The following is a 24,002-nucleotide window of genomic DNA, read 5'->3' on the forward strand; positions in this document are numbered from 1 at the left end:
CAGCTCTGGTCAGTCCAAAATACAAAGCCACTGTGAGCCTGGGGCAGGCCAGGCGGACATCTGGAGAGAGCCCCCGGGGCTCTGGCTGAGTGACCTCATCGGCAGCAGGAAAAATCACCCCAGATGACCACACCACACACAGGCAGGAAACCATTTCCAGGTCTTTTTTCAATAAAAGACTCCCTAATCTATTTACAGCACACCAGGCTCCCCGATAGCGCCAAAGCAAAACTGAAGTGGCAGCTCGGGGCTCAGGCTACCCTGGATTGAGGGCCCCTTGCATTCTCTGGGCTTCCATCCTGGGGTGCTAGGTCATTCCAGGTGACCACCCAGACTGCTAACAGTCACTGCCATGCAGGCCCCAAAGGCTCTGGGCGGGGGGTGGGGGCCAGTGAGGACAGAGTGGAAGGAGTGAAACCCGTGCTTGGAAAGCCTCTGACCGTCCAACCCAATTCAGGAGAAACACATTGTTTCCTAAAGGCAACTCTAACTCAACTCGAACCTCTTCCGCTGAAACCAGGGGAGACAGATACACACACAAATGAGCTGACTGCTGACCGTGGATCAAATCGGACCAAGGGAGGTTGCTATTCTAGCCATCCATGTGAGAAGCCAGAAATTTCCATTTCCCCATCAGTGGATTACAGGGGCTGCCCATGTAGAATAAAACTTCTAAAGAGAGAGTATAGTTGAAAGGTGGAAAGTGATGTCAATGTGATTTCAGAGCACAGACGCCCCTTCCTTAAAATAAGAATAATTATTATTATAATTATTTCTAAAAAACAGTAAGCAAGGCAGGAGTTATTAACCTTAGAGTCACTTGTAGACTTCGTTTCCCTTTGTTAAAACTACATCCTTCATGCTTTGCAAGGTACGAGCTTGCACTGGGAAAGTCAGTGAGCCCCTGGACCTCATCTGCCTTGGGGGAATCTGTGAGCCTTGTCCCCCACCCTTTTCCCCCTCCCCTTCCCACACTCTGCCCCACCCACCAGTGGACTCCTGGCTCATGATTGGTCAGTTTTCTTGGTTGAGTAGTAGCTCTCTGCTGCCCCCACTGGCTATCAGGTGAAATAACCACAGGTACCAGCCTAGGAGGAACTGGGTTCTTGGGTCCTGATCACGCACACCCCGGATGCCCTTGGCAGGGACAGAGCATGTGGAGACAGAAGGACGCAAAAGCTCCTCGCAAACACTCTTTTGCAGGGAATTCCCTGTCGGTCCCGTGGTTAGGACTCTGCACTTAAACTGCAGAGGGCCCAGGTTCAAGCCCTGGTCAGGGAACTAAGATCCTGCAAGCCATGTGGTGTGGCCAAGAAAACTTTCACAATCGCAAGAAGTGGACATGCCTCCAAAACTAGGACTTTAAAGCACCTCTGTCAAAACTGAAAAAGGAAGCAGGTACAAAATTTTTAAAATGACATCAAAGAACTGAAACACAGGATTAACAAATTCCATGGAAACTGGAGATATGTAGAATACTGTACCTAACTGAATAAAATATAGCCTTGTACATTTAAACAAACAAACGAAAAAACACAACACCCTCTTGGAGGGGCATGAACTGCTCTGCAGGATCGTCTAGGTCTGATCACCAGCGGGAGGGCTTCTGAGCCTGGGCCAGACCCTGAGTCTCAGGCAGCCCAGAAGGGTTGCAACACGGCCACTGGCCCCAGAATCTAGTCTATTTCCTGAGCTTCAGCAAACATGGACCCCAGGCTGGGAGACCTGAGGTCTTCAGCAGGAAATGCTGGCTGGAGTCAAGCCTGGGGGGTGGGGATGGGGGTAAGTAGGTGGCAGCTAACACCCCACCAACTCCCAGCCTTCAGGCAGCACACACGGCCCTGGGGTGCTCCCCTGAGCACTGCGGGAGAGGAGAGCTGGGGACACCAGGACTCCACTGGCACAAGAAAGGCAAGAAGTGGAAAGGAACCTGGACCGGGTGTTTAAAACACCCCTCAAATATTCTGAGGCAGCCTAGAGATGTTCCTAAGAGCTCAGGTGTCACACAGACAGAGGTTCGAATCCCAGCTCCACCCCTTACTACTCGGCCTCGGTTTCCTCACTGTAAAGTGGGGATGACACGACTGCAGCCTCGTGGTCCTGGGATGCACGGTCAGTGGGCACATACAGCTTCCAGCACAGTCTCGGAGACAGAGGAAGCCCTCAAACACATTAAACAACAACACTAATAATATGAATGAAACAAAACCCTCTGCATTCCTTCCTTCCTCTTTCCTCCTCTCTGTTTCCCAACTTCCACCCCACCAGCTGCCTCCCTGCCCCACCCTCCTCTTCCTGCCTTCACAGAACACAGCTCCCAAAGGGAGAGGGAGGGCACGGCTCCCTCTCGGGGGCTGGGGGGAAGAGATGCTAGAAGGTCTTCGTTAGCATGTCTGAGCTGCAGGGGGGTCCCCGCACAGCAGCCCACAGAACCCTTATGCAACCCTGTGATCCAGGCGGGGCAGGGGCCCTGACGCCCGCTCTACAGATGATACAGAGGCTGGTGATGCCAATGGATGAAGCAGCAGCCCCGTCAGTGCCCTGGCCGTTGGATATTGGCCTGAGTCAAGCTTCGGACTGGCTCCAGCTGGCACAAAGGGCCTGCAAGAGTAGGGTGGGGAGCTCCCAGAGAAATTCTAGTAGGGAGGGTGGTCCGCCGGGAACACCCCGAGCCTGTCCTTCAACCCCTTTAGGATCCCCGACATACCAACCTCCTCATAGGGTGCGGGCTCGGTCAAACACACCGGGAACCCCTGAACGTGGGCTGGGGAATGATGAGGGCTGATGCAACACAGGAAAAAGGGGGTCGTGTCACTGAGCCAGCAAGTATGGGCAGCTGACTGCCAGCTCACAGATATTACAAGCCCTGCTGTATGGCTGAGAAAACTGTAGATGGGTCCCCAGAAGGAAATCTTATCACATCAAAGCCTGAACACTCAGGACCCAGACCCTAAGCACAGCTATTAAGCAAAGCTGCAGGTCTGTTTCCCAAACTTGGTCTCTCCTCAGGATCATTCGATCTGAAGCTACAGATTCCCAGACCTTGCGCCCGAAGACTCTGCTTTGGCAGGTCTTGGGTGGAACCCAGAAGTCAGCATTTTAACAAGCAGGCTCAGGGGTTAACCAGATGTAAGAAAAACGGGTAGAGTCCATAGTAAACCATGATGGGAACCAGCCACAGAGGGGGAGGTACCTGGATGAGACAAAAAAACGCCAGGGGAGCGATCAGACACGGGATCAGGCATAGTACGAAGCAAGATGTGTGAGAGCAACGTAGGGGAACTTAAGGAACCCTCCAAAATGTCACGTCTACCCCAATGTTCTAAAAATATCAGGTTCATAACATCCGTCCCCAAGAGCCTCTGCTTTGACTTGCGGCTTTGTTATCTATTTTAGTGTCTGAGGGAGCCTTATGAATTACAGTGACTGTCACAAACCCTTTAGCACAACTGAGTCCTTAGGGTTTTATGCAATCCTGGTCCCAGGTGGTTGGCAGGGACAGAGCTGACAGGTCAGCGCCATCAGGATATTCTCAGCTGGAAATCTTACCAAATCAAAGCCCGGGACACTCACAGCCCTATGTGCTCTCCGCCAACATCATTTAGGTTTTCTGAGCCCTGTGAACAGGCACCAGGCTGGGGAGGGGCTCTGAGAGCTCACAGCGTCATCCCTGCCCTCAGGGAGCTGACGGCTGGGGAGCTGGATGAGGTCATCCTAAGTCAGCTGTAACACCTGCTTTCAAATCCGATCCTCCCAGAGATGTGCTCTAAGGGCTGGGACTGTATCAGATAAACGTATCTCTGTCTCCCTGGTCCCCGGTACAGCAGGCACTCAATAGATGTTTGAGGAATGAATGGAGGCTCAATTCAAAGCACTGTCAGAAGCAAGTCTAGTTACATTGCCAATGGCTGGCTTTAAAGATGAGTGAGTGAGTGAGTGCGCGCGCGCACGTGTGTGTGTGTGTGTGTGTGTGTGCACGTGTGTAGATAAAAAGATAAACAGACAACAGAAAGACACAGAAGGGGCAGGGAGAGCAGACGGGTCACCAAATCCCTTCACATAGTATGAAGCAGACATCAAGCAAGCTGCTCAATCCAAAAAGAGCCCAGAACGTACAGGTGGGTCACAGAAAAACAATTGCAGATGACCAATAAGGAAGAAAAGATGCTGATTCTCACTCAAAATTGGAGAAGTGGGGCTTCCCCGGTGGCGCAGTGGTTGGGAGTCCGCCTGTCGATGCAGGGGACGTGGGTTCGCGCCCCGGTCTGGAAAGATCCCACATGCTGCGGAGCGGCTGGGTCCATGAGCCATGGCCGCTGAGCCTGCGCGTCCAGAGCCTGTGTTCTGCAGCGGGAGCGGCCGCAGCGGTGAGAGGCCCGTGTACCGCAAAAAAAAAAAAAAAAAAAATTGGAGGAGTGCAAATGAAGATGACAAGACACTATTTTTTTCACCCACTGGATCATTTTCTGCTAACCGGCTACTAAAGAAAAAAGGCAAGTCTGCAGAGAAAAATATGTATGAAACAGACCCAGAAATGGGCATAAGACATCAGGAGATCCCAGAAACCCAGGACAAACAACGAGCCTGATTTTCCTTCTGGTCCTTAAGCGGGGGCTTCTGTGAGATGCCCCATATCCTTCTAATAAAGGTCCTTTTTTCATAAGCTACTTTGGGTGGGCTTCTATTCCTATAACAAGGTAGTCCCTGCCCTTGGACAATCTCCCACATGCACTGCCCCGTAATGGTCAACGCCAGCCCCAAGGCCATTAGATCCACATCTGGAATCTCCTTCTGTGACCAGGCTGAATTGTGACTTCTGAAGTAGGACTTCCATAACCTCTCCTGGGAAAAAAATCACACCGCTCAACGGTTCAGAAGCTTCTCTACCCACGAAGTGGTATTTTCCACCCATACGTCACCTTTCTGTTTTGTTTTCTCAGAAACTCAGCATTTATGGACTTCAATCGCTCTGCACTGCTAATCCAGATTTAGAAGACTTTCCAGTAAAAGGCGTGACTTTACATTTTATAAATAATGCTCAAGATCACTGAGAGTGTTGCTTTTCACAAGCCAGAGGAGACTGTCAGAAAGAGCTCTGGTTATTCCGGGAAATAGGAATAGGCAATCATCTCCCTGAGGTGCCGCCGCAAAGGCACTTCCAAGGCCGCTGGATGCCCGGGGAAGGCCGGCCAGCCCCTGAGGCACAAAAGAACCAACACTGCAAAACAGGTATAGAAATGCTGGGCAAAATGAGCTCTCCTCAAACATTAAGAAAGGGCATTCCGGGTAGAGAAGACTACACAAAATGGGGAAGAAATGGGTAGAGCTGAATGAAACAAGATTCCTTAGGAAAGTGCATGAGTAAGTTTAAAAAGAAAAAAAGCAAACAAAGAAAACCCTCTCTGCAAAGAAGCCTGAAAGCCTCATCCAATTAGGGAAATGCTAAAATGCTGGGGGCAGAGGCAGCCTCCTGCAACGTTAGAGCATATGAGCCTCACCTGCAGGCCTGGTTAAACCACAGATTGCAGGGCACACCCCCAGAGGGTCAGATTCAGGAGGGCCAGGGTGGGGCCTGAGACAGCATTTCTAACAAATTCCCAGGTGATACTGACGCTGCTGGTCCAGGGACCCCACTTTGAGAACCACAGACGTAGAGAAAGACAGGACGAAGAGCATTCTCTGCAACAGTTCACCCTGCCTCCAGCGGCTGGAGGTAGGGCTATAAAAAATAATTTTTTTTTTGAAAGGTACAACAATCAAACCAACCCACGAATTACTCCTGACTTGAAAGCATCCACTGCTCACCTCCTTTCCTCTGAACGGGTGTTGTTGGCTGAAAACTGCAGCAAATAGTCAAGTTGGCCCGAGAGATGTGGAGAGAGAAAAGTGAACCCCACGGGGCAGATGCTCTGAGAGAGCAAAGAAGAAATCCGCCGGGACCACAAATGTTTGGGCTGTTATGCACGCCTCTTGAGGATTTCCTCTCCATCCCTAAAGCCCGCTAACTAAGAAGGCTTCGCATTTGCACGCCTGGTAAGAGGAATTCACGCTCTGTGCACGAGAGTTGAGCCAGCTGGGTGGGGACGCGGTGTCCAAAAGCACTGTGTGCTCCCTGGCCCCTTCTGTCCTATTTCCCAAGGCTGTGCCCCTGTTCTGTCCTCTCCGTACCTTTTCTGCAGTGTCTCCCCCATCAGCACATGTTAATTTTACATACCGGCAGCAGAAAGCAAGTGAAGTCTTTATCCGTGGCAGAGAGGAAGAGAAGGGAGGGGGAGGAGGGGATGGGGGTCTCCTTGACTCCCAGCCCAGAACACACCTCCTTCTGTGGCAGAGATCACGTGGCCCGGCATCCCTGGATGCCCCTTTGCGCCATAGAGAAAAGACCGGGGGCCTTTCAGGCTCCAGTTTGTGCATCTCAGCCCCAGAAGGATCCCCAGAACACGAGACCACCTCTCCAGAGGAACCGAGGAGGGTGGGATGTCGTGCTGGGGAAGGCGAAGCAAGAGAGAACCTTGGTGCTCAGCTCCCATCCGCTCCTCTACTTCAGAGAAGCTAATGTTACCTACTTGTACAAGTAATACAGGTCCAAGGGAGAAAACACTGGAAAACGGCAAAGTCAAAAGAGAACATAAAAATCCTCCCTGATCCCACTGCTCAGGGAGAACCCCTGCGTACAAGTTATCTCCCTGCACATCTAAATGCAATGGTGTGTCATGAGAGTGGAGGGCACCCCAGGCAGCAGGAATCAGGGACAGAGGGAGGTGGTGGCCGGGAGCTGGGTCCTGTCTGCATGGCCACAGGGCTCTGTCCTTAGGAAATACAAAGCTTGAAAGGCTTTCCAAAGCGGCGCAACCTTCTCTTTGCAAGATGGGGGCTCAAGACCAGGATTGCTGGGAATGCACCTAGAATCTGGCTTAAACCGGAGATGAACATGACCTCCAGCCAAGTCCTCTCTGGTATGTTCAAGAGAAGCCTCACAAGTACCGGGAAATCAACTGCTTCATGAAGTGTCTCAATTCACACTGCTGTGCACCTGAAACTAACACAACATTGTAAATCAACTCTACTCCAATTAAAAAAAAAAAAAAGGAGTGGGAAATCCACTTAAATGGGGAAGAGAAAACAAGTGTCTCTTTGCTGCAGCTTGTATTAAAGCTTTCCCGCACGCACATCTCTTGGAATTACTGGCGTTCTGGTACCCTGGCAGCTATCCTAAGCCAGAGCTCATACCTCACATTCGCTGATCGGCTGGCGATAGGTTGGCAACGTAACAGGAAGGCGGGCCACCCTTCCTGCTGCTGGTGCTAACTGCCCCGTAGGCCAGGTGTTCTGAGACACAGATGACAGATTGCTCCTGTCCACAGCATTGCGGAGGACAAAACACCGCTTGTTTGTTTTAGCAGTGCCCGAAGAGACCACAATGGCGTGTTACTCTGGGCGTGGGAAATGTATTGGTTTCCTGGGGCTGCCCTAACAAAACACCACGAACTAGGCAGCTTCGACTACGACAGAAATGTATTGTGTCACAGTTCTGGAGGCTGGAAGTCTGAGACCAAGGTGTCAGCAAGATTGCTTCCTTCTGAGAGCTTGTGAGCATCTGCTCTAGGCCTCTTCCCTGGCTTCTGGTGGCCTCGGTCATTCCGTGGCTCATAGTTGGGCTCCCTTTGTGTCTTCACATCGTCTTCCCTCTGTGTGTGTCTGTCTCTGCGTCCAAAACGCTTTTCGTAAGGATCCGACGTATTGGATGAGGGCCCAGCAAGCGCCGGGATCTTAACCTGATCGTCTGCAAAGACCCTATATCCAAGGTCACATTCAAGGGTCCTAGGGGTTAGGACTTAAACTTCCTTTGGTGGGGTGGGGGGGACACAGTTCAAAAGGCTGCAGCTGGCTGGGAACAGTAGGAGGCAGGGATGGAGGTCACGCTAACCTATGGGGTTGATCTGGGGGCCAGAAAGTCTGGACAGAGGAGTCCAGGGATTCCGAAGCAGAGGGTCCGGGTCTGTGGCAGGGCCCAGAGGGGGAGCAAGGAACTGGACCACCAGGGACCAGGGGACAACTAAGCCCCAGCCCTAGTACATGTCCCAGCAGGCAGCCACGCAGAGCACGAGTGCCGTCAGACTGGTTGTTCAAACAGTGAAAAACGTCTGTACCAGTTGGAAAACTGCTTCCGCTCCGACCTCCCTACCCCAAGTATCCCCAGTCCCCGAGACCACCCCACCCCCATTAGATCCCCACAAGGGCCATTAAGGCTGAATGCCTGGGGAGGGGGCGGGGGGCAGAACCCCCCTCCAGCACGTTCTTCGCGCAGTCCATCCCTGTGCTGGACCGCTCGGTAACTTCCTCTGCTCTCACCCACTGCAGGGGCTATTTCTTCTCGGGCTGGGTACACAGGTGCTAATAAGCACAGCCGGCAAGAGGGCAGCGCATCACTCCACAGGAATGTCCAGGAGCCCCGCCGGGTACAAGGCCCAGCCCATGACCTTCCAAGGACAGCAAGACCCTTCAGGGGAGGCTCCCAGAGCCCCGTGCCCAGCCCAGCACCCCGGTGCCGGGGAGCGCACGCAATCAACACTCATCCCGCGCCACTAACTTCTCACCCCATCCTCCTCCCACACCTCTTGGAAGAGCACTGCCTACTCCGGAATCCATCTTGGACTGAAATTACAAAAAGGCTGTTCCTCAGCTCCAAGACCTTCCTCCAACAGTGAAGATCTGATCGCCGGGACGCCACGCCAGCTCTCCGTACGAGGCACGTTCCCCAGCAGTGGTGGGTGAGGAGCACGGCGGTGTGGCAACTCCCTGTTGCACAGGATTTTAGGGCCGGAAGGGACCTGCAGAGGTCTGTTCAGGCAGGAAAGAAAATGGACTGCAACCCACGAGTAAAGTCTCCTTTAACAATCTCATCTCCACCGGGAGGCGTTCTCGAAGCCATTTGCATTGTGTTCGCCCACACCGCCCCTGCAAGGAGCCATCCAAGTGCATAATGAGAGACGGCAACAGAGAAGGCATTGAGCAAACACTTGTGGCTTGATAATCCATTCACGTGGTCCTGGCCCACTCACTCATCAGAATATAACCTATGGATAATTTCCATTTTTGCCAGGAGTTCCACTGACTCCGTGGGACCCAACTCTTTAAACAGCATTGATGGCTCTCTCTGTCCAGACCGCCCTTCCCTGTGGACCCCAACTTCCTGCTGCGGCCACGTGCTCCCACTGCCCCACCCCCACCCCGCACACACACAGGCTTTACAGAAGCCCCCAAACGGCAACGCTTCCTGCACTAATAGGTCGGGTGCACATAAAAGCTCCAGGAATAAGGCAGAGTATGGGATGAGTCTGAAAGTTCTTCCTGAAGTGGACCGGTCAGTCCTTTCTCCCGATTCTTTCATCTCTTGCCTGGTCCCCTTTCATAATCTCTTATTTCCAAGTGCATTTATAAAATAGATTCCTGATTTTATGCCTAATGCTCATTTTCCCCTGCAATACTTGCTGTCAAGCCATGAGGCTATGTCCAAACACAGGTCAAAGCTCAAGGCCCCACAAGCACTGGACATGTAAGATGCTTGCATGAGGCAGACTCGAGTAGAAGAAAAGTCAGGAGTGGTGGCAACCTGCCCAGATCCACCGGTGGCGTTCAGGCAGGAAGGCGGGTCGCACGCGGCCATACCTCACAATTTTTCAAAAGGAGACAAGTATCTGGGTGGGTATGAAAAACGTCCCAATTTTTCAATGTTGGCAACTCATTCAACATCTTTAAGGATGGCGAACACAAAACAAAATCCTTCTGTGGACAGCCTCTGGCCTCCAGACAATCCCCCGTGAGACATCGACTCTACCTGAATCTCTGCAGGACAGCTCACCTGGATCTAGAGGTCCTGACCCTGCCTTGCCCCCCCGCCACCAGAGGCACTACAACTGCCCTAGAAATGCAGTCATCACACACCAGAGTTCAACCCAAGCAAACGTCACTCCTTATGGATACACAGCTCACGATCACCTTGTACTTTTCTTGGCCTGTAATGAATACAGGTCGATCTAATGCCTGGAAAAGATCCTACCACTTTATATGGATGGACTAGCGTGACAGGGCTGGATTAGTCATTGGATACGATCCGATCCCACCACACTCACTAGGCCACTGGGCTCTGCAAAGTGATGATGAGGGCAAGGTGACCCTACACTGGTACGTATGTCCTAAGCAAAGCAGAGGCCAGCTAGGACATTCCGGGATAACGTTCTCCAGAGAAGAGAAATATGAAGGAAGAAAAACTTTACAGCTTTCTTACATCTCCAAGGCCTAGAACTCTTTCACTAGACTCCAAGTTCCTTGAAGGCAAGGATGGTGTTCAGATGTCTAGATGTCAGAGTGCTACAGAGAATGGGAAAATGAAAACAGTAGAAGCCCCAAAGCCTTTGACTTAGTTGCAGCTAGAAACAAAGTTGAAACCAGAGTTCATACGTCTTTTATTTTTTTAATGGCAAAAATACTGAGATTCAAAAAAAAATGTTTTTTGAGCTATTGACTCAAAAGCTGTGAAATGATAAGAACTGCCACTACATCCTGTTATGTAGACAAGAATAAAGGCTAGAGATATCTGCAAGTCTGCTACCCTGACAACACAAGAGTATAAACACAAGCCAGGTGAAGGGCCTTTCTTGGTATTTTATTCTCATTCTATATCCTGTCACTGTAAGATTGAGTTATTTGTCTTCAAGTCGTTTTTCCGCGAGATTCTACTTTAACGACAATGGTTTATGGTTATATAACCATAAACCATTTATTTAACCTTGGGACTATAATGCACGTTTACTTGTTCGAAGAAAATTGTATTTTCTCATTGAATTTCCACAAGAGAAAAACTGGATTTCAAGGGACTCTTCAGTGTCAGAATATTTGATCCACTGACCATGCCATCATCAATCTGGTTGTCTCCTTAGACGTCAAAAATAGGTGGTGACTATCAGAAAACAATTAAAGATATAAAGCAGAAATTTTTACTCGCTCCAAATAGCAGATTCCAATTCAGTAGGTCTGCGGCAGGAGCTGTGTGTCAATATTTTTAAACAAACTCCCCATGTGCTTCAATGCCCCCCAAAGTTTGGGAATCGGGCAGAAGGAATGCCCAACTGAGGCATCAAAGGACTTGTTCTAGAAGGACACCAGGAAAGTCACCAACTCACCCACCTACCTCTATATGCCTGTTTTTATTGTGATATAACTCATATACCATGAAACTCACTCTCTAAAAGCATACATTACAGGGGTTTTTAGTATATTCACAGAGATGTGCAACCACCTACACTATCTAATTTTAGAACATTTTCATCACCTCAAAAGGACACCCCTTACCCGTGAGAAGTCACCCCTTCACCCCACTCCCTGGAACCACAAATCTACTATCTGGGTCTATGGATTTGCCTGTTCTAAGCATTTCATATAAATGGAATCACACAACACATGGCTTTGTGTGTGTGGCTTCTTTCACTTAGCACGATATTTTCAAGGTTCACCCAGGCATGTTGCATGTACCCATTAGTACTTGCTTCCTTTTTATGGCTGAATAACTTCCCATTGCAGGGACAGACCACATTTTGTTTCGGATATTAATTTTGGTGGGGGGGGGGGGGCCACACCAAGCAGCTTGTGGGATCTTAGTTCCCCAACCAGGGATTGAACGCAGGCCCTTGTGGGTAAGAGCGTGGAGTCCTAATCACTGGACCGCCAGGGAATTCCCAGACCACATTTTGTTTATCCACTCATTCGCTGATGGACATTTGGGTTGTTTCTGGCCATGATGAATAATGCTGCTATGAACATTCATGTATAAATTTTTGTGTGGACACGTTTTCAGTTCTCTTGGGTAGATATCTAGGAGTGGAACTGCTGGGTCCTATGCCATACATTCTATTTTATTCCAGATCTGAACCACTTGCTGCTAACTGGTGACCCCACCTAACATCCAATGAGGAAAGTTCTTACACTGTTGACCAATAAGTTGTCTTTTTCAAAGTAACACTAGCAAACAATAAAATTCTGTCTGCTTTGTGTTTTGATTTTTATGGGACTTCAACTTCCTGGCAGCGTGAATGACTCTCTAACCCACCTCGCACCTGCCAAAATTCCAGGAGAATTTAAAACTGCTTAAAAACTGCTGAGAAATGAGAGATGTGTACTGAAGTGTTACCTTAATATTACAGATTAAAATGAATTCTCTGGAAGGGAAAAACGCAACCCCACAGAAACAGATGAATAGTAAGATTTAAGGGCTCACAGCTTCCCATTAAGAAAGAGTCCATGAAAGAAAAATAATACAGCTAAAATAAAAAACATGAACACACATGCACGCACACGCGCGCGCACATGCACACACACACACACACACCTATTTCAATCAACTGAATGTGCCAAATAAAAGCATCGTTTTAGTCTCACATTTGTTCAACACAGATGGACAGATGAAAACACACTGATGTTTTTGGGCGCAGAAGTTTCTCAGGGCAACTTTTATTAACTGAGAATTATCAAGGCTGCTCTCTCAAGTATTCCAATTATTTGTAACAAAGAGAAGCTCAAGGAATGCTTTTAAAAAGGGTTCTACTGGAAAACTTATCCAGAAACTCACATTAGCTCCTGCTGTAATAAAGTTAAATGGGAATCTACTCATTTAAAGAAAAATTAAAACTAGAAATCAAGAAAAGTGCCTATTATTTGGTAAATGAATCCAAAAGCTCAAATCCTGGTTTAATCCTCCACGTTTGGCTCACAAACATAATAAAACATTTATACATATGAATTCTTTGTCAAAAGAGCTTAAAAACAGTTCCCAGCTCTCCTGGGTTTCAGTTGATGCTCTCAGAAGATAGTTGTGTTTCCCTTAAAAATAAAAGTTATCTCGGATTGTTTTTGCTACTAATCCACGAACTCAGTTATCCTTATTGCAAATTAAGTCACTGCCCTCCCCCATGCCCATCCTCCTGTATACTGAGGTACAAAGGAAAAGGTTAGAAGACAGGGGATCCAAGCATAGCTTGGTCTTTGAATGGGCAGGTAACTTTGACTGAGTCCCTTTACCCCATGGGGGACTCCCTTCCTCGTGTGTAAAATGAACGGGTTCTATCTGTTAGGCTGGGGATCATCAAACTTTTTCTTTTAAAGGCCGGAGAGTAAACATTTTTGGTTTTGTGAGCTATATGGACCCTACTCAACTCTGCCATCTTTGGGCAATAGCAGCCTTAGGCAATAAGAAAATAAAAGAGGGGCTTCCCTGGTGGTGCAGTGGTTAAGAGTCCACCTGCCAATGCAGGGGACGTGGGTTCGAGCCCTGGTCCGGGAAGATCCCACATGCTGCGGAGCAACTAAGCCCCTGTGCCACAACTACTGAGCCTGTGCTCTAGAGCCCACGAGCCAGAACTACTGAGGCTGCGCTCTGGAGCCCGCACACCTAGAGCCCGTGCTCTGCAGCAGGAGAAGCCACGGCAATGAGAAGCCCACGCACCGCAACGAAGAGTAGCCCCCGCTCACCACAACGAGACCCGCACAGCAACAAAGACCCAACGCAGCCAAAAATTAAAATAAATATATATTAAAAAAAAAAAGAAAAGAAAAGAGCACGCCTGTGTTCCAATTAAACTCCATTTACAGAAACAGGCTGCAAGCTGAATTTGGCCCAAGGGCTGTAGACTGCCAACTGCTGTGTTCAATGATTTGTAAGGTTCCCCCTAGGATGACTGAGTAAAAGTCATCGGCCACCGAAACCCTGTAAATAATCAAGTCATCAAGGCCTGACAGCGGAGAGAGATGTACAGCCCAGCACACAGTGGGACAGGAGCCTCCAGGCTGGGACAGACATTGGGCTCTTCCTCACATTTCCATCGACTGCCTCCTCCTATTTTGGTGGGTACCTCACCCACGCTCCACTGACCATCGCCTTGGGCTTGGCTGAAGCATCACTCTGTGGGCATGGAATAAGGCTTTCCAAGAGGCTGCTGGGGGTCAGATGCTACACCCCAAAGTGGGGGGAAATGGCTCTCCAAGCAGAGAAGCGTGGCCAGTGGGAAACAGGAGATGAGAAGGAGGGGAGCAGATAAAACACCTCTGCTCTCCCGTGGACTACTCAAAGGCATGACTCCTCTCTGCAAACCTGGTTCCAGAGAAGCGAACACACTTGCTGAGCAACCCGCTGGCTGTCAGTTCACTGTCAAGGCTAGCCAGCATCTTCCTTTGCCTCTCTTCCCCCCTCACCCACCCTCACCATTCTGGGCTTATACCTCCCAAATAAGGTGTTAACACTTAATCCTTGCCTCAGGCTCTGCTTTCTCGGGGAAACAGGACTAAGGCACCCTCTTCAAATGATCCTCTTTCTTTAGAAATGAAAGACAGATAAATGAAACTATCAGATTTAAAGTATATAAAGATTAATCTATGTAAGAGATAAAATACTGACTCATACACTAAGCAAAACTAAGCTTGGCCTTCGTTACTGGCTTGAAATATCCCTTCGAGGTCCAAATAGTAAAAATATATCTTAAATAATATCTAAAAAGCCAGCATCTCTCCAAAAAGAAGACCTGAATATCTCTGACCCTGTTAAGTGATTAAATGTGCATATCTGGGCTTCCAATGATAAATGGAACAAAACAACTTTGTGCTGTTTTCTTGAAATGCAGTTATTTGTTATGCAAATAAGAGGTCCCGCTTAACACTAGCTTAGGTCCCTGAATAGGCTGGCTACTGATAATAGGTCAATAACCAGAAACTAAACACACTCTCATTTTTGGCAATAGAGTCAACTTTGGGTAGAATGGAGCACCGCAGCACAAGCAATTTCCTGATACCAGAACCCTGGGGCCTGAGCTCAGTACCACCCTGCCCGACAAAATGCCCCAGAGAGCCATAAACCGTGAGGAGATAAGGGGAGATGGGTGGGAGGAAGATGCCTCCCAAAGTCTCATGCTCTGATGGCCTTGCTGAGTTTCTACGAAAACAATAGTGTCATTGCATTAACTTACCCAACAAAATTTCCTGTGAGCCATCTGGCCCAACACCATTTATTAAATAATGTGTGCTTTCCCCCAAAGACTTACAATATCCCCTCCCCCACCATAAATCTGACCTGTATTTCAGTCTGTCTTGACAATCTTTTCTCCTTTGCCATTCAGGACATTGCCTGCTCCTGGAAGCCTCACATCTCTGACGATTCTGTCCGAGCCCCCTCTGCCCCGCCCTTAAGCGTGGTTCTGCAGGGCTCTCTTTCCCCTGGAGGCTTGCCCTGGGTGACCTCCTGCACGCTCCTGATTTCAGTTCTCTGCTGATGAAATGCAAGTTCTGGGCCGCTACCTGGGCTTGTGCAGGTCGGTCCCTGAACAACGGAGTCAGACCAAGGGACAAGTGGGGGTGTAACCCAGCCTGCTCTCTGCCCACCATGCCGTGCACCCACACAGCTCCCCAGCGCCTCATCTTTAGCCCAGATGACGACCCCTGAGTCACAGACCCATCCGTCCAACATACACTGCCCATCTCTCCCTGAATGTTCCCCAAGGAACGGTATGCTCAACGTGGAATCATCTTCTTTCTTCCAAAGCCGTTCCTCCCAAGTTCCCTGTTCTCACTGAACAGCTCCGGCACACAAGGCAGAAAAGGAATCTGTGCGTTCTTCTTTCCTGGACCTGCCACACCCCGTCTGACAGATCGTATCTCCTCCTCTCCGGCCACACTACAGACACGGAGCTGACCTCATTACTTCTCTTCTCATCGAGCCTGTCAGGTTCCTGCTCACCATCCTATAACCCATCACTCTGCTGCACGAGCAATATCGCCGCAATATTCTGAGGATGTCAAGCCAGCGCTTCCATCGCTTTCCACGCCCACAGGGCAAAGCCCCAACTCTTCACGGTGCCCCATTGGGGTCTTTAGTGGATCAGACCCCCAAGTCCCCCCCTCTCTGTTCCTCACCCACGCCAGCCACATCAGCCTTCCCCCTGCTGCCTCCCCTCTGCTCGTGCTGCCACTGCAGCTGAAAACGCCCAAGGCAAGGACCCCGCATCCCTGCTCTCAAAGACCTGTCTGACACCCAGATAAAGCTGGCGACCCCCTTCCTTGGGCCTGCAGGTTTCCACGTTAACACCCGAAACACTCATTGGTTTCCGTGTTTCTGACTCCGTCACACCTGCAGTCGTTGAAGGCGGAGATGGCCTCCGGTTTGATTTCGTACCCCACAGCCCAGCACAGCAGCCCTGTAACAATCCCCATGCAGAAAATCCTAAACGGATTTGAAAATAAGCAGATTAGCCAGAGCAAGGCAATACAAATGTAAATTGGGCTTTCAACTCCTTACATATGTACATGGTGTAAAAACGGGGACAGCACGTCTATGGTACCCCAGCGCCCTCTGCAAAAGCAGCGATTAGGGATTAAGGGAGACCAGGAGAGCTTGGAAGCAAGGTGGACAGACAGAAAGAAGAAGAAAGAAACAGCTCACGGTGCCTGCGAGAAGGGGGTCTGCTTCCTGGACAGTGGCGAGCGATTCTGGCCAGAGTCCCAGGGCAGCAGAGATCCAAGAGTTGGGGCGGAAAGGTGGGTGCAGCTGGCCCGGCTGTGAGGAGACACATGCTTCCAGGAGTCAGGGGTCAGATAAACGTGGGTGTGAGAAGAGCGAGAGGCTGCTCTGATAAGCACCTTCCCGCAGAAAGGCAGTCAGATTAAAAAATTTACAAAGCAGTCCAGCAGCCAAACAAAATGGGGCTAAGATTCCAGAGGAGAATCAGAAAGATATCTGGTCTTCCTAGTGCCTTAAAACTAAAAAGCAAAATCTTTAACGTGATGTTCAGGGTCTGCATGATCCCTCCAAACATGACCGATATTGTTGTCATGCTTCTCATCTCAGCTGAAGGGAACCTCCTCCTCCAGGAAGTCTCCCCTGACCTCCCAGGGTCTCTCTGGGACATGCTCTCAAAACACTATGGACTCCTCCTTCACAGCCCTGCTCTCGACTGCAATCAAATATGGACTCATTTAAAATCTGCTTCTGGGAATTCCCTGATGGTCCAGTGGTTTGGACTTGGCGCTTTCACTGTCAGGGCCCAGGTTTGATTCCTGGTCAGGGAACTAAGATCCTGCAAGCTGGATCAAAAGTTTAAAATATGGCCAAAAACATAAAAGTACAGCCAAAACTAAAAATAAAAAATAAAATAAAATAAAATCTGCTTCCATTAGTAGAAGCTAAGTACTTTGAGGGCTGAGGCTGCTTCTTTTTTATTATTATATTCTCAGCATCCAACACTCTGCCTGGAACATACGTGAGGCCCAACACATGTTTGTTGACTGAACAATTCAATCAACCAGATGAAGAATGAATTAAACAACGAATGAATAAAACTGGCATGTGTCTAGTGCCCTGTAGGATATTTATCAGCATCCCTGGCCTCTACTCACTAGATGCCAGTATATTCCCCAGTTGGAACAATCAAAATTCTTTGCAGACTTGCCCCCTGGTGAGCAAAATTGTCCCTATTGAGAACCACTGTTATACTGGATTGTTGAGTAGGCTAAGTAAAATTATTTATGGGTAATTTAGTGCATTTCGACATATAATATATACACAGTAAATGTAATTGTTTGATTATTGATTTAAAAAAAAAGCTGGCATGTGTCTAGAATGCAAGACCAAGGAGCCAGGAATACAGCAACCAATATGGCCCATGGGCCAACACATGCATGTCATCATACAGCTTGGGAACTCCTTAACTAAGATCGACTTTTACATTTTTTTTTTTTGTTTTTTGCAGTACACGGGCCTCTCACTGTTGTGGCCTCTCCCGTTGCGGAGCACAGGCTCCGGATGCGCAGGCTCAGCGGCCATGGCGCATGGGCCCAGCCACTCCGCGGCATGTGGGATCTTCCCGGACCAGGGCACGAACCCGTGTCCCCTGCATCGGCAGGCGGACTCTCAACCACTGCGCCACCAGGGAAGCCCGACTTTTACATTTTTAAATGGCTGAAAAAAGAACCCTATTCTTTGACATGCAAGTTATTGGAAATTCACACTGCCTGGTAACATAAAATGGGATTTAACTATCCCCTTACTAAAGAGAGGGCTAGTTAAGTGAATGAGAGCATATACTAGCAACGGACTGTTCGTTACACGGCTATTTTTAAAAAATCAGTTAGATTTTAGAAAGCTACTTTTACTCTTCTGCCCCTTTGCAACAGAGTGGCTAATTCAGGACAAGAATGGAGCCCAATTCTTGATGATCTCAGGATCACTTGGTCCAACTTCCGCATTTTACAGATGGGGCACTGCCCATAAACACACTCACCTCCGAAACTTCAAAGTCTGATAACAGTACAAAGCTGCTCTGTGCTTATTATGAGGAAGCTTCTGATTAGAATGGTCAGAAATAGTTCTGCTTCCCTTTTCCTAGAAACCCCTGGTTACCTCTTCAACTAGAACACCCCTCCTTGAGCGGAAGGCCAGATTGCCAGGCAATATAAACAAACCAGACGCCCCAAGTGGCAGCTGTCAGCTGCCTTCTCTGTTGCTTCCTCTAGACAGCAGCTGGCTCTCCTGTCACCAGTTCCCCACCCCGCTCCCGCCAAGTGCAGGTTCATAAACAGAGACCATATCAATGGTGCTGTCGGGAGGCAGGAGGTAGCCGTAAGTCAAGTAGGCACAGGTGGGGGAAGTGAGGTGCCGAAATCCTACCCGAATCCACGTTCTGCCTTGGCACACACATCTGTGATTCCCACCAAATCTCACTTTCTGTGTTTCCATCCTCTCTGTTCTCTGGTGGCAGTTTCCCTGGGGTCAAGAGACAGAGCTGATGGCTGGCTTTGCTCTGCCCTGCCCGAGACCACAGCCTGTACACTGCTCTGTCCACCTTGTTATAGATGCCGCCACTCCTCCTTGTACGACCCTGCTCCAGCCTTCCTGCAGGTCATCCTACAGCCTACGTGCTAGGATCCTGGAGTGGTTGTGAAGGCTCAGGAGGCCTACAATAATCGGAGGCAAAGAGATGTGGTCCTGACCCAACTCAGAAATGCACAGGGAACCTCTAATTACCGGTTAGAATAAATAATCCATAACTAGCCCCAGAATTTCCCAGAAAACATCCTAAGAAACTCCAGCCAGTGAGATACTTCAGGGAAGAGAGAGCGATGTTGTGATGTAATTAGGGAAACCCCACTCTCATAACCCTTGTTTGGGTATCAGTCAGCGCATTCCAAGTTCCAAGAAATCATGCAGTAGCGTAACCTGTTTGATTTGATTTAAACCAGCTGTGGACCGCAGACCCTCTGGCGATCTCAGTTTGGAAAACACAGCCCCAGACCATGAGGCTGGGTTCCACAAAGATGCCGGGTGGTTGTGAGGTTCCAAGGATGACCCCAACTTTGAAGGGCAGCTTTCCCCACCCAGGCTCAGCCCCCTGCCACCCAGCCCTGTGAAGAAGGCAAGATTCCCCTGCAGCTTCTGAGGTAGATTTTGGGAAGAAAAGTCTAAAGCCCAGGAGGTGAAGGAGGGAGGAGAGAACCACCCCTCCAGACAGACAGGACCCCGGGGCTGGCGCAGGACGCTGCCCAGAGCGGGACTCACCATTGGTGGCCGTGTTGACATAGTAGCGCCGGCCCTGAGGGGACAAGTAGCTCTGCCAGCCCGGTGGAAGGACAACGGTCTGGCTTTCCTCTCCCGGTGGAGGGGGGACCATTCCAGGCTTCTGTGGAGGAAGACAGAGAAGGTCACACACATGTGGCATTTTTGCAACTGTCTTTCAACCAGGAAGTCAGAGGCAGATGAAGTCTCCCTGCAATGGCTCGACACTGGCGGGGGCGTGTGGCCCACGGGCCTCCCTGGGGGAGGTTACGGGCTGCAGGTGTAATGTCCGGGATTGCCTGAGCGTGAGGTGTGAGCAGCCCTTGATTTTCAGAACCACCGCAGAAGGGACAGCACCCCCCAGAGGACGGGGGAGATGCCCGTCAGTTAACACAAGAGCTGGGCTTTCTCCTCCTGGGCCCCCAGAAAACCACTCACAGCGTCGCTGCACCTGCCTGGAGGAGGCGGGTCACTCTCCAGCTCCCACTGTGGAATCTGAAAATCCTCAGGACCACCAAATACAGCAGCAGACAAGGCCCAGGGCCTGCTGTGGGAACTGACCAGGAGTAATTAATGCAAGTCTCAGCAGAGCGAGATGTTCAACCTTCCATAATAAAGCCAGGAATCAATGACGATCTAGGTGGGGTTTTTCTAGTCAAGTGTCCAAATCACTCTCGCAAAGAGAGCTGGGAATCTGAGTCGAAACAGACTTCCTTTCTATCGTACGCACTGATGTGCGGTTTAATTCTTTAAACTATGCACGGCAGTACTTTGAAAAAAAAAATCAGAGAAAAAGCATAGAACAGAAAAACAAGATGCAGACACAAAGGCTAAAACAGAGGCGATCTGTGGTGGTGGGATTCTGGGGAATTTTTATTCTTTTCTTTCTGCTTCTCTCTCTCATCTAAATTTTCTTCAATAAACACAAAAGCAAAAGTTGTTAGCTAAAGAACATTGAAAAATAAGAAGGTCCAAGTTAGCCCGTCATACAATTGCTGTTCCTTGTGAAGAAAGTACATTGACTAAAATCAGAATTCCAGCCACACGAGGAGAGGTGCTGTGAATTTCTCAACAAAGCTGGACCCTGTTCAGACATATTAAACCGCGTCAGCTCCTAAGTGCCCTCAGCATCCCCCAGCCATGCCCACGGAGGCAGGTTCTGATCACTGATGACCACCGCTTAGGAAGATAAGAGATTGAAAGTGAGCAGTAGAGACACACAGCTCCCAGACTCCTCTCAGCTTTTCTGAAGCTGCAAAGCCACGTGCTTCTGCTTCCTGCGGTGCCCTGCACACCCTCAGTGGGATGGGATCAATCCTAGCTTCTCCTGGGACTTCGAGTAAACACAGTCACCCCATGGCCCTCTGAGTAACGGCGGTGTATGTTTCATTATGAATTTTCACAATTTAACTAAAAGCTTTCCCCCACGCCCCGATCGCTTCTGTCTCCCACACCTGTTAGCTTACGGCTCCTCTCTGATTCCGTGCGCTGGCTTCTAAAAGAACTACCAGGGGCCAGAGAGCAGCCAGGAGGCCTCCTCACCAGCAGAGCATGTCCACTGAGCCCAGGCACACCGCTGTGCACGTTTACCTAGGCGTCCAGACACTGCTCCGGCCTCTTCCAGATTGGAAGGCGGTCGAAACACACGCAAGCCCTGTGATGAGTACAGTGTCTGTGTGGATAACATATCCCACAGGCAGGAGACAGACATTTTGGCTGAGTGGAGTTGGGAGTAAAATACGAGTGGGGAGCTCAGGAGGTTGGCTGAAGAGAGGAACATTCTATCAATAGAACCAGGTTGCTTCTGCTTGAGTTCAGGTAACTTAGAGCATCCAAGAAGGGAAGGCCAGATTACAGCTTGTCTAAATAACCTGGTAAGAAATGAGACATTGTTAAGAGGTATTAACCAAGGCTCAGAGACGGACGTGGCCAGAAATAGGTTGCAGAGGAGAGAGGGACCCAGAAGCACCGTGAAAACCAGCCCGCCTCAGGCTCACTCAATCCTGACACGGCCCCTGAGCTGCCACGTGACCTGGGGAAGTGACTCAACCAGCTGTGTCTATTGCCACATCTGTGAAACATCAGCCCAGTTGTGGCAGATGCCGTGGAGATTAATAACAAACTGGCCACCTAGGACAGTGCCTGTCACCAGTTGTGCCCAATGGGCGTTCCCAGCAGAATGGGGGGGCCGTTCAAGGCGGAGCAAGACCAGGCTTCACACAGCCTCTGCCCCCCATAACGTGAAGTTCAGGGTCACACACCCGGCCTCCGCCCCACCCGCCCCATCACTGCGGCTGAAATGTCCCCGTTAACAGTCCCTCCTCTGAGGTTTCTGTTTCCAGGACTCCTCAGCTTAGAAGGCAAACACAGACCCTGCAGGGGAGGCCACTGGGTCACGATGCCGACTCACATACTCTGGTGAAAAGACCTCTCCTTAGCTGGGCTGGTGGAGAGCGTGGACCGAACCTTCCGCCCCTCTGGGTCCCCCTTGTGAAATAGCACCAGTGACATCTGTCCTGTCTCCACAGCTGCATGGTGCTCTTCTCTTTAGAATGACTGGTTAACCTGCCTAACTCTGTAGGGTCAGAAGAAGCCCGGGTTTCCGTCTGAGGACACTGATGGCCAGGTAGGGGCCACGATGACTCTGAGGTCTCCCCCGTCCGGGAAACGCAGGACCCTTTGGAAGGTACCTGGGGGAGGCATCCCTGATGCTGAGCCCAGAAGGGCCAAGAGGTGCTGAAAGAGGGGAGGGGGGCACCCGGGCCAACTCAGCCAATTTCCTAATTTGGCCAACATGGCAAAGAGGTCTCCACATCCCCTCCAGCATGGCCACAGGGCCCCGCTCTGCCCACCATCTGACTGTGTTCTGCCTCCGCCCTGCCCCCCAGGCAGCCACAGTCCCCTTGTTTTCTCCCCTCTTCCAGAAAGAAGTTCCTCCGGTTGGCTGGCCTGTAGTAAGTCAGGAGTCAAAGACACGTGGACAGGGACTTCCCTGGTGGTCCAGTGGTTAAGACTCCGCGCTCCCAATGCAGGGGGCCCGGGTTCAATCCCTGGTCAGGGAACTAGATCCCACATGCATGACACAACTAAGAGCCCACGTGAGGCAATGAAGATCCCACATGCCGCATCTAAGACCCAGAGCAGCTAACTAAATAAATAAATATTAAAAAAAAATAAAGACGTGCAGACAGCTGGCTACATCCCCAAGAGAACTGAAAACAACACTCCAACACAGAATTGGTACCCACATGTTCACAGCAGCATTTCTACAATTACCGACAGGTAGAAAAAACCCAAGTGTCCGTCAACTGATGAACGGACCAACGAAATGTGGTGTGTCCATAAAAAGGAATATTCAGCCATGCAAAGGAATGAAGTACTGATACACACTACAACACAGATGAACCCTGAAATCATGCTGCATGAGGTAAGCTGGACACAAAACCCCACATATCGTACAATCTCACTGATGGGAAATATCCAGGACAGAAAAGTCCGTAGAGACGGAAAGCAGATTCGTGGTTGCCAGGGGCTGGAGGGAGGGGGAAATGAGGACAGGGATTCCTTTCTGGGGTGATGAGAATGTTCTGGAACTAGACAGTGGTGATGGTTGCACAAAACTGCGAAGGTATAAATGTCACTGACGGTAAATTTTATGTTAGGTGTATTTTAACACACACACACACACACACACACACACACACACACACACACACACAGTTGGCCTTCCCACCTGCAGGCCCTCATCTAAGAGGCCCAAACCACCACCATTACCTCATTCCTCGTGGTCATGGAGGGGCAGGCCTCCTGGGAGAGCTGCCCCACAGCCAACAAGAGGATTCAGCGTGAGTAACTACCCAGTAATTAAGGTCTCTGCCAAACCTATTCTTCTAATTAGTTTCCTTCCAACTTAAATCCTTCCCTTGCCTTCCCTAGTCCTGTGGCTTCTCCCCATTTCAGCAGCTCTTTCCCATGGGAATAGGAACTAGAAGCAGGGGTGAGGGGTGAGGTTGGGGGCTCCACCTACAATGAACATGAGCTGAAGGAGTGTGAATCGGGGGAGATGAAGCCAGTTTCTTCCAACTAAGAAATTCTTAACCTCATGCACAGGACTGCTTTGTGGGAATGAGAAAACGCTGCCTCTTCCCCAGATGGGCCAGACCCCTGAGTGCAAGGCTGGGTTTCAGCTGTCCCTGACTCCCCCCGCCCCCCCGCCAATCTGGGTCCCCTTGTTGAGTAAACAACCTCTTCAACTGTATATGACAGCCCATCCTCTGAGAATCTAAAGAAAACTATGGCTCTTCTGCCCCCAAAATGGAGGCACGTGTGCACCTACTCACTCACCCTATCTCCTACGGAACATCAAGAATTTCTAGACCACTTCAGCACCCTAGTCTAGAAGGTCCTCAAGAAA

At 49.9% G+C, this 24,002-nt stretch overlaps 1 protein-coding gene and 1 non-coding gene across 12 annotated transcripts in view; one reads left to right on the forward strand and one right to left on the reverse strand.

Annotated features, from left to right (window-relative positions):
• Positions 1 to 24,002, reverse strand: part of GAS7 (growth arrest specific 7) — a 194,442-nt gene that overhangs the window by 54,995 nt on the left and 115,445 nt on the right. For 8 of the 11 annotated variants that reach the window (XR_003438035.1, XR_003438040.1, XR_003438039.1 and 5 more), the window contains 2 exons: positions 19,592 to 19,712; positions 18,704 to 18,799 (listed from right to left, as the gene is read on the reverse strand). Coding sequence is in view for 2 of the 11 variants with exons in the window: in XM_027131059.1 (XP_026986860.1) it covers positions 18,704 to 18,799; positions 19,592 to 19,712 (217 nt within the window). In the remaining 9 variants the exon portion in view is untranslated. Of the gene's footprint in view, positions 1 to 18,703; positions 18,800 to 18,878; positions 18,991 to 19,591; positions 19,713 to 24,002 lie in introns of those variants that run through there. The other 3 variants (XR_003438036.1, XM_027131060.1, XR_003438043.1) reach the window with 2 other exon arrangements.
• On the forward strand, positions 1,209 to 1,281 carry TRNAL-UAA (transfer RNA leucine (anticodon UAA)). Its single transcript has one exon. It is a non-coding gene; the product is annotated as a tRNA-Leu (tRNA).

This window comes from Aethalodelphis obliquidens, unplaced genomic scaffold (assembly GCF_003676395.1).
Source record: "Aethalodelphis obliquidens isolate GAN/ISIS:26980383/991018 unplaced genomic scaffold, ASM367639v1 scaffold38, whole genome shotgun sequence".
Taxonomy (NCBI): Eukaryota; Metazoa; Chordata; class Mammalia; order Artiodactyla; family Delphinidae; genus Aethalodelphis; species Aethalodelphis obliquidens.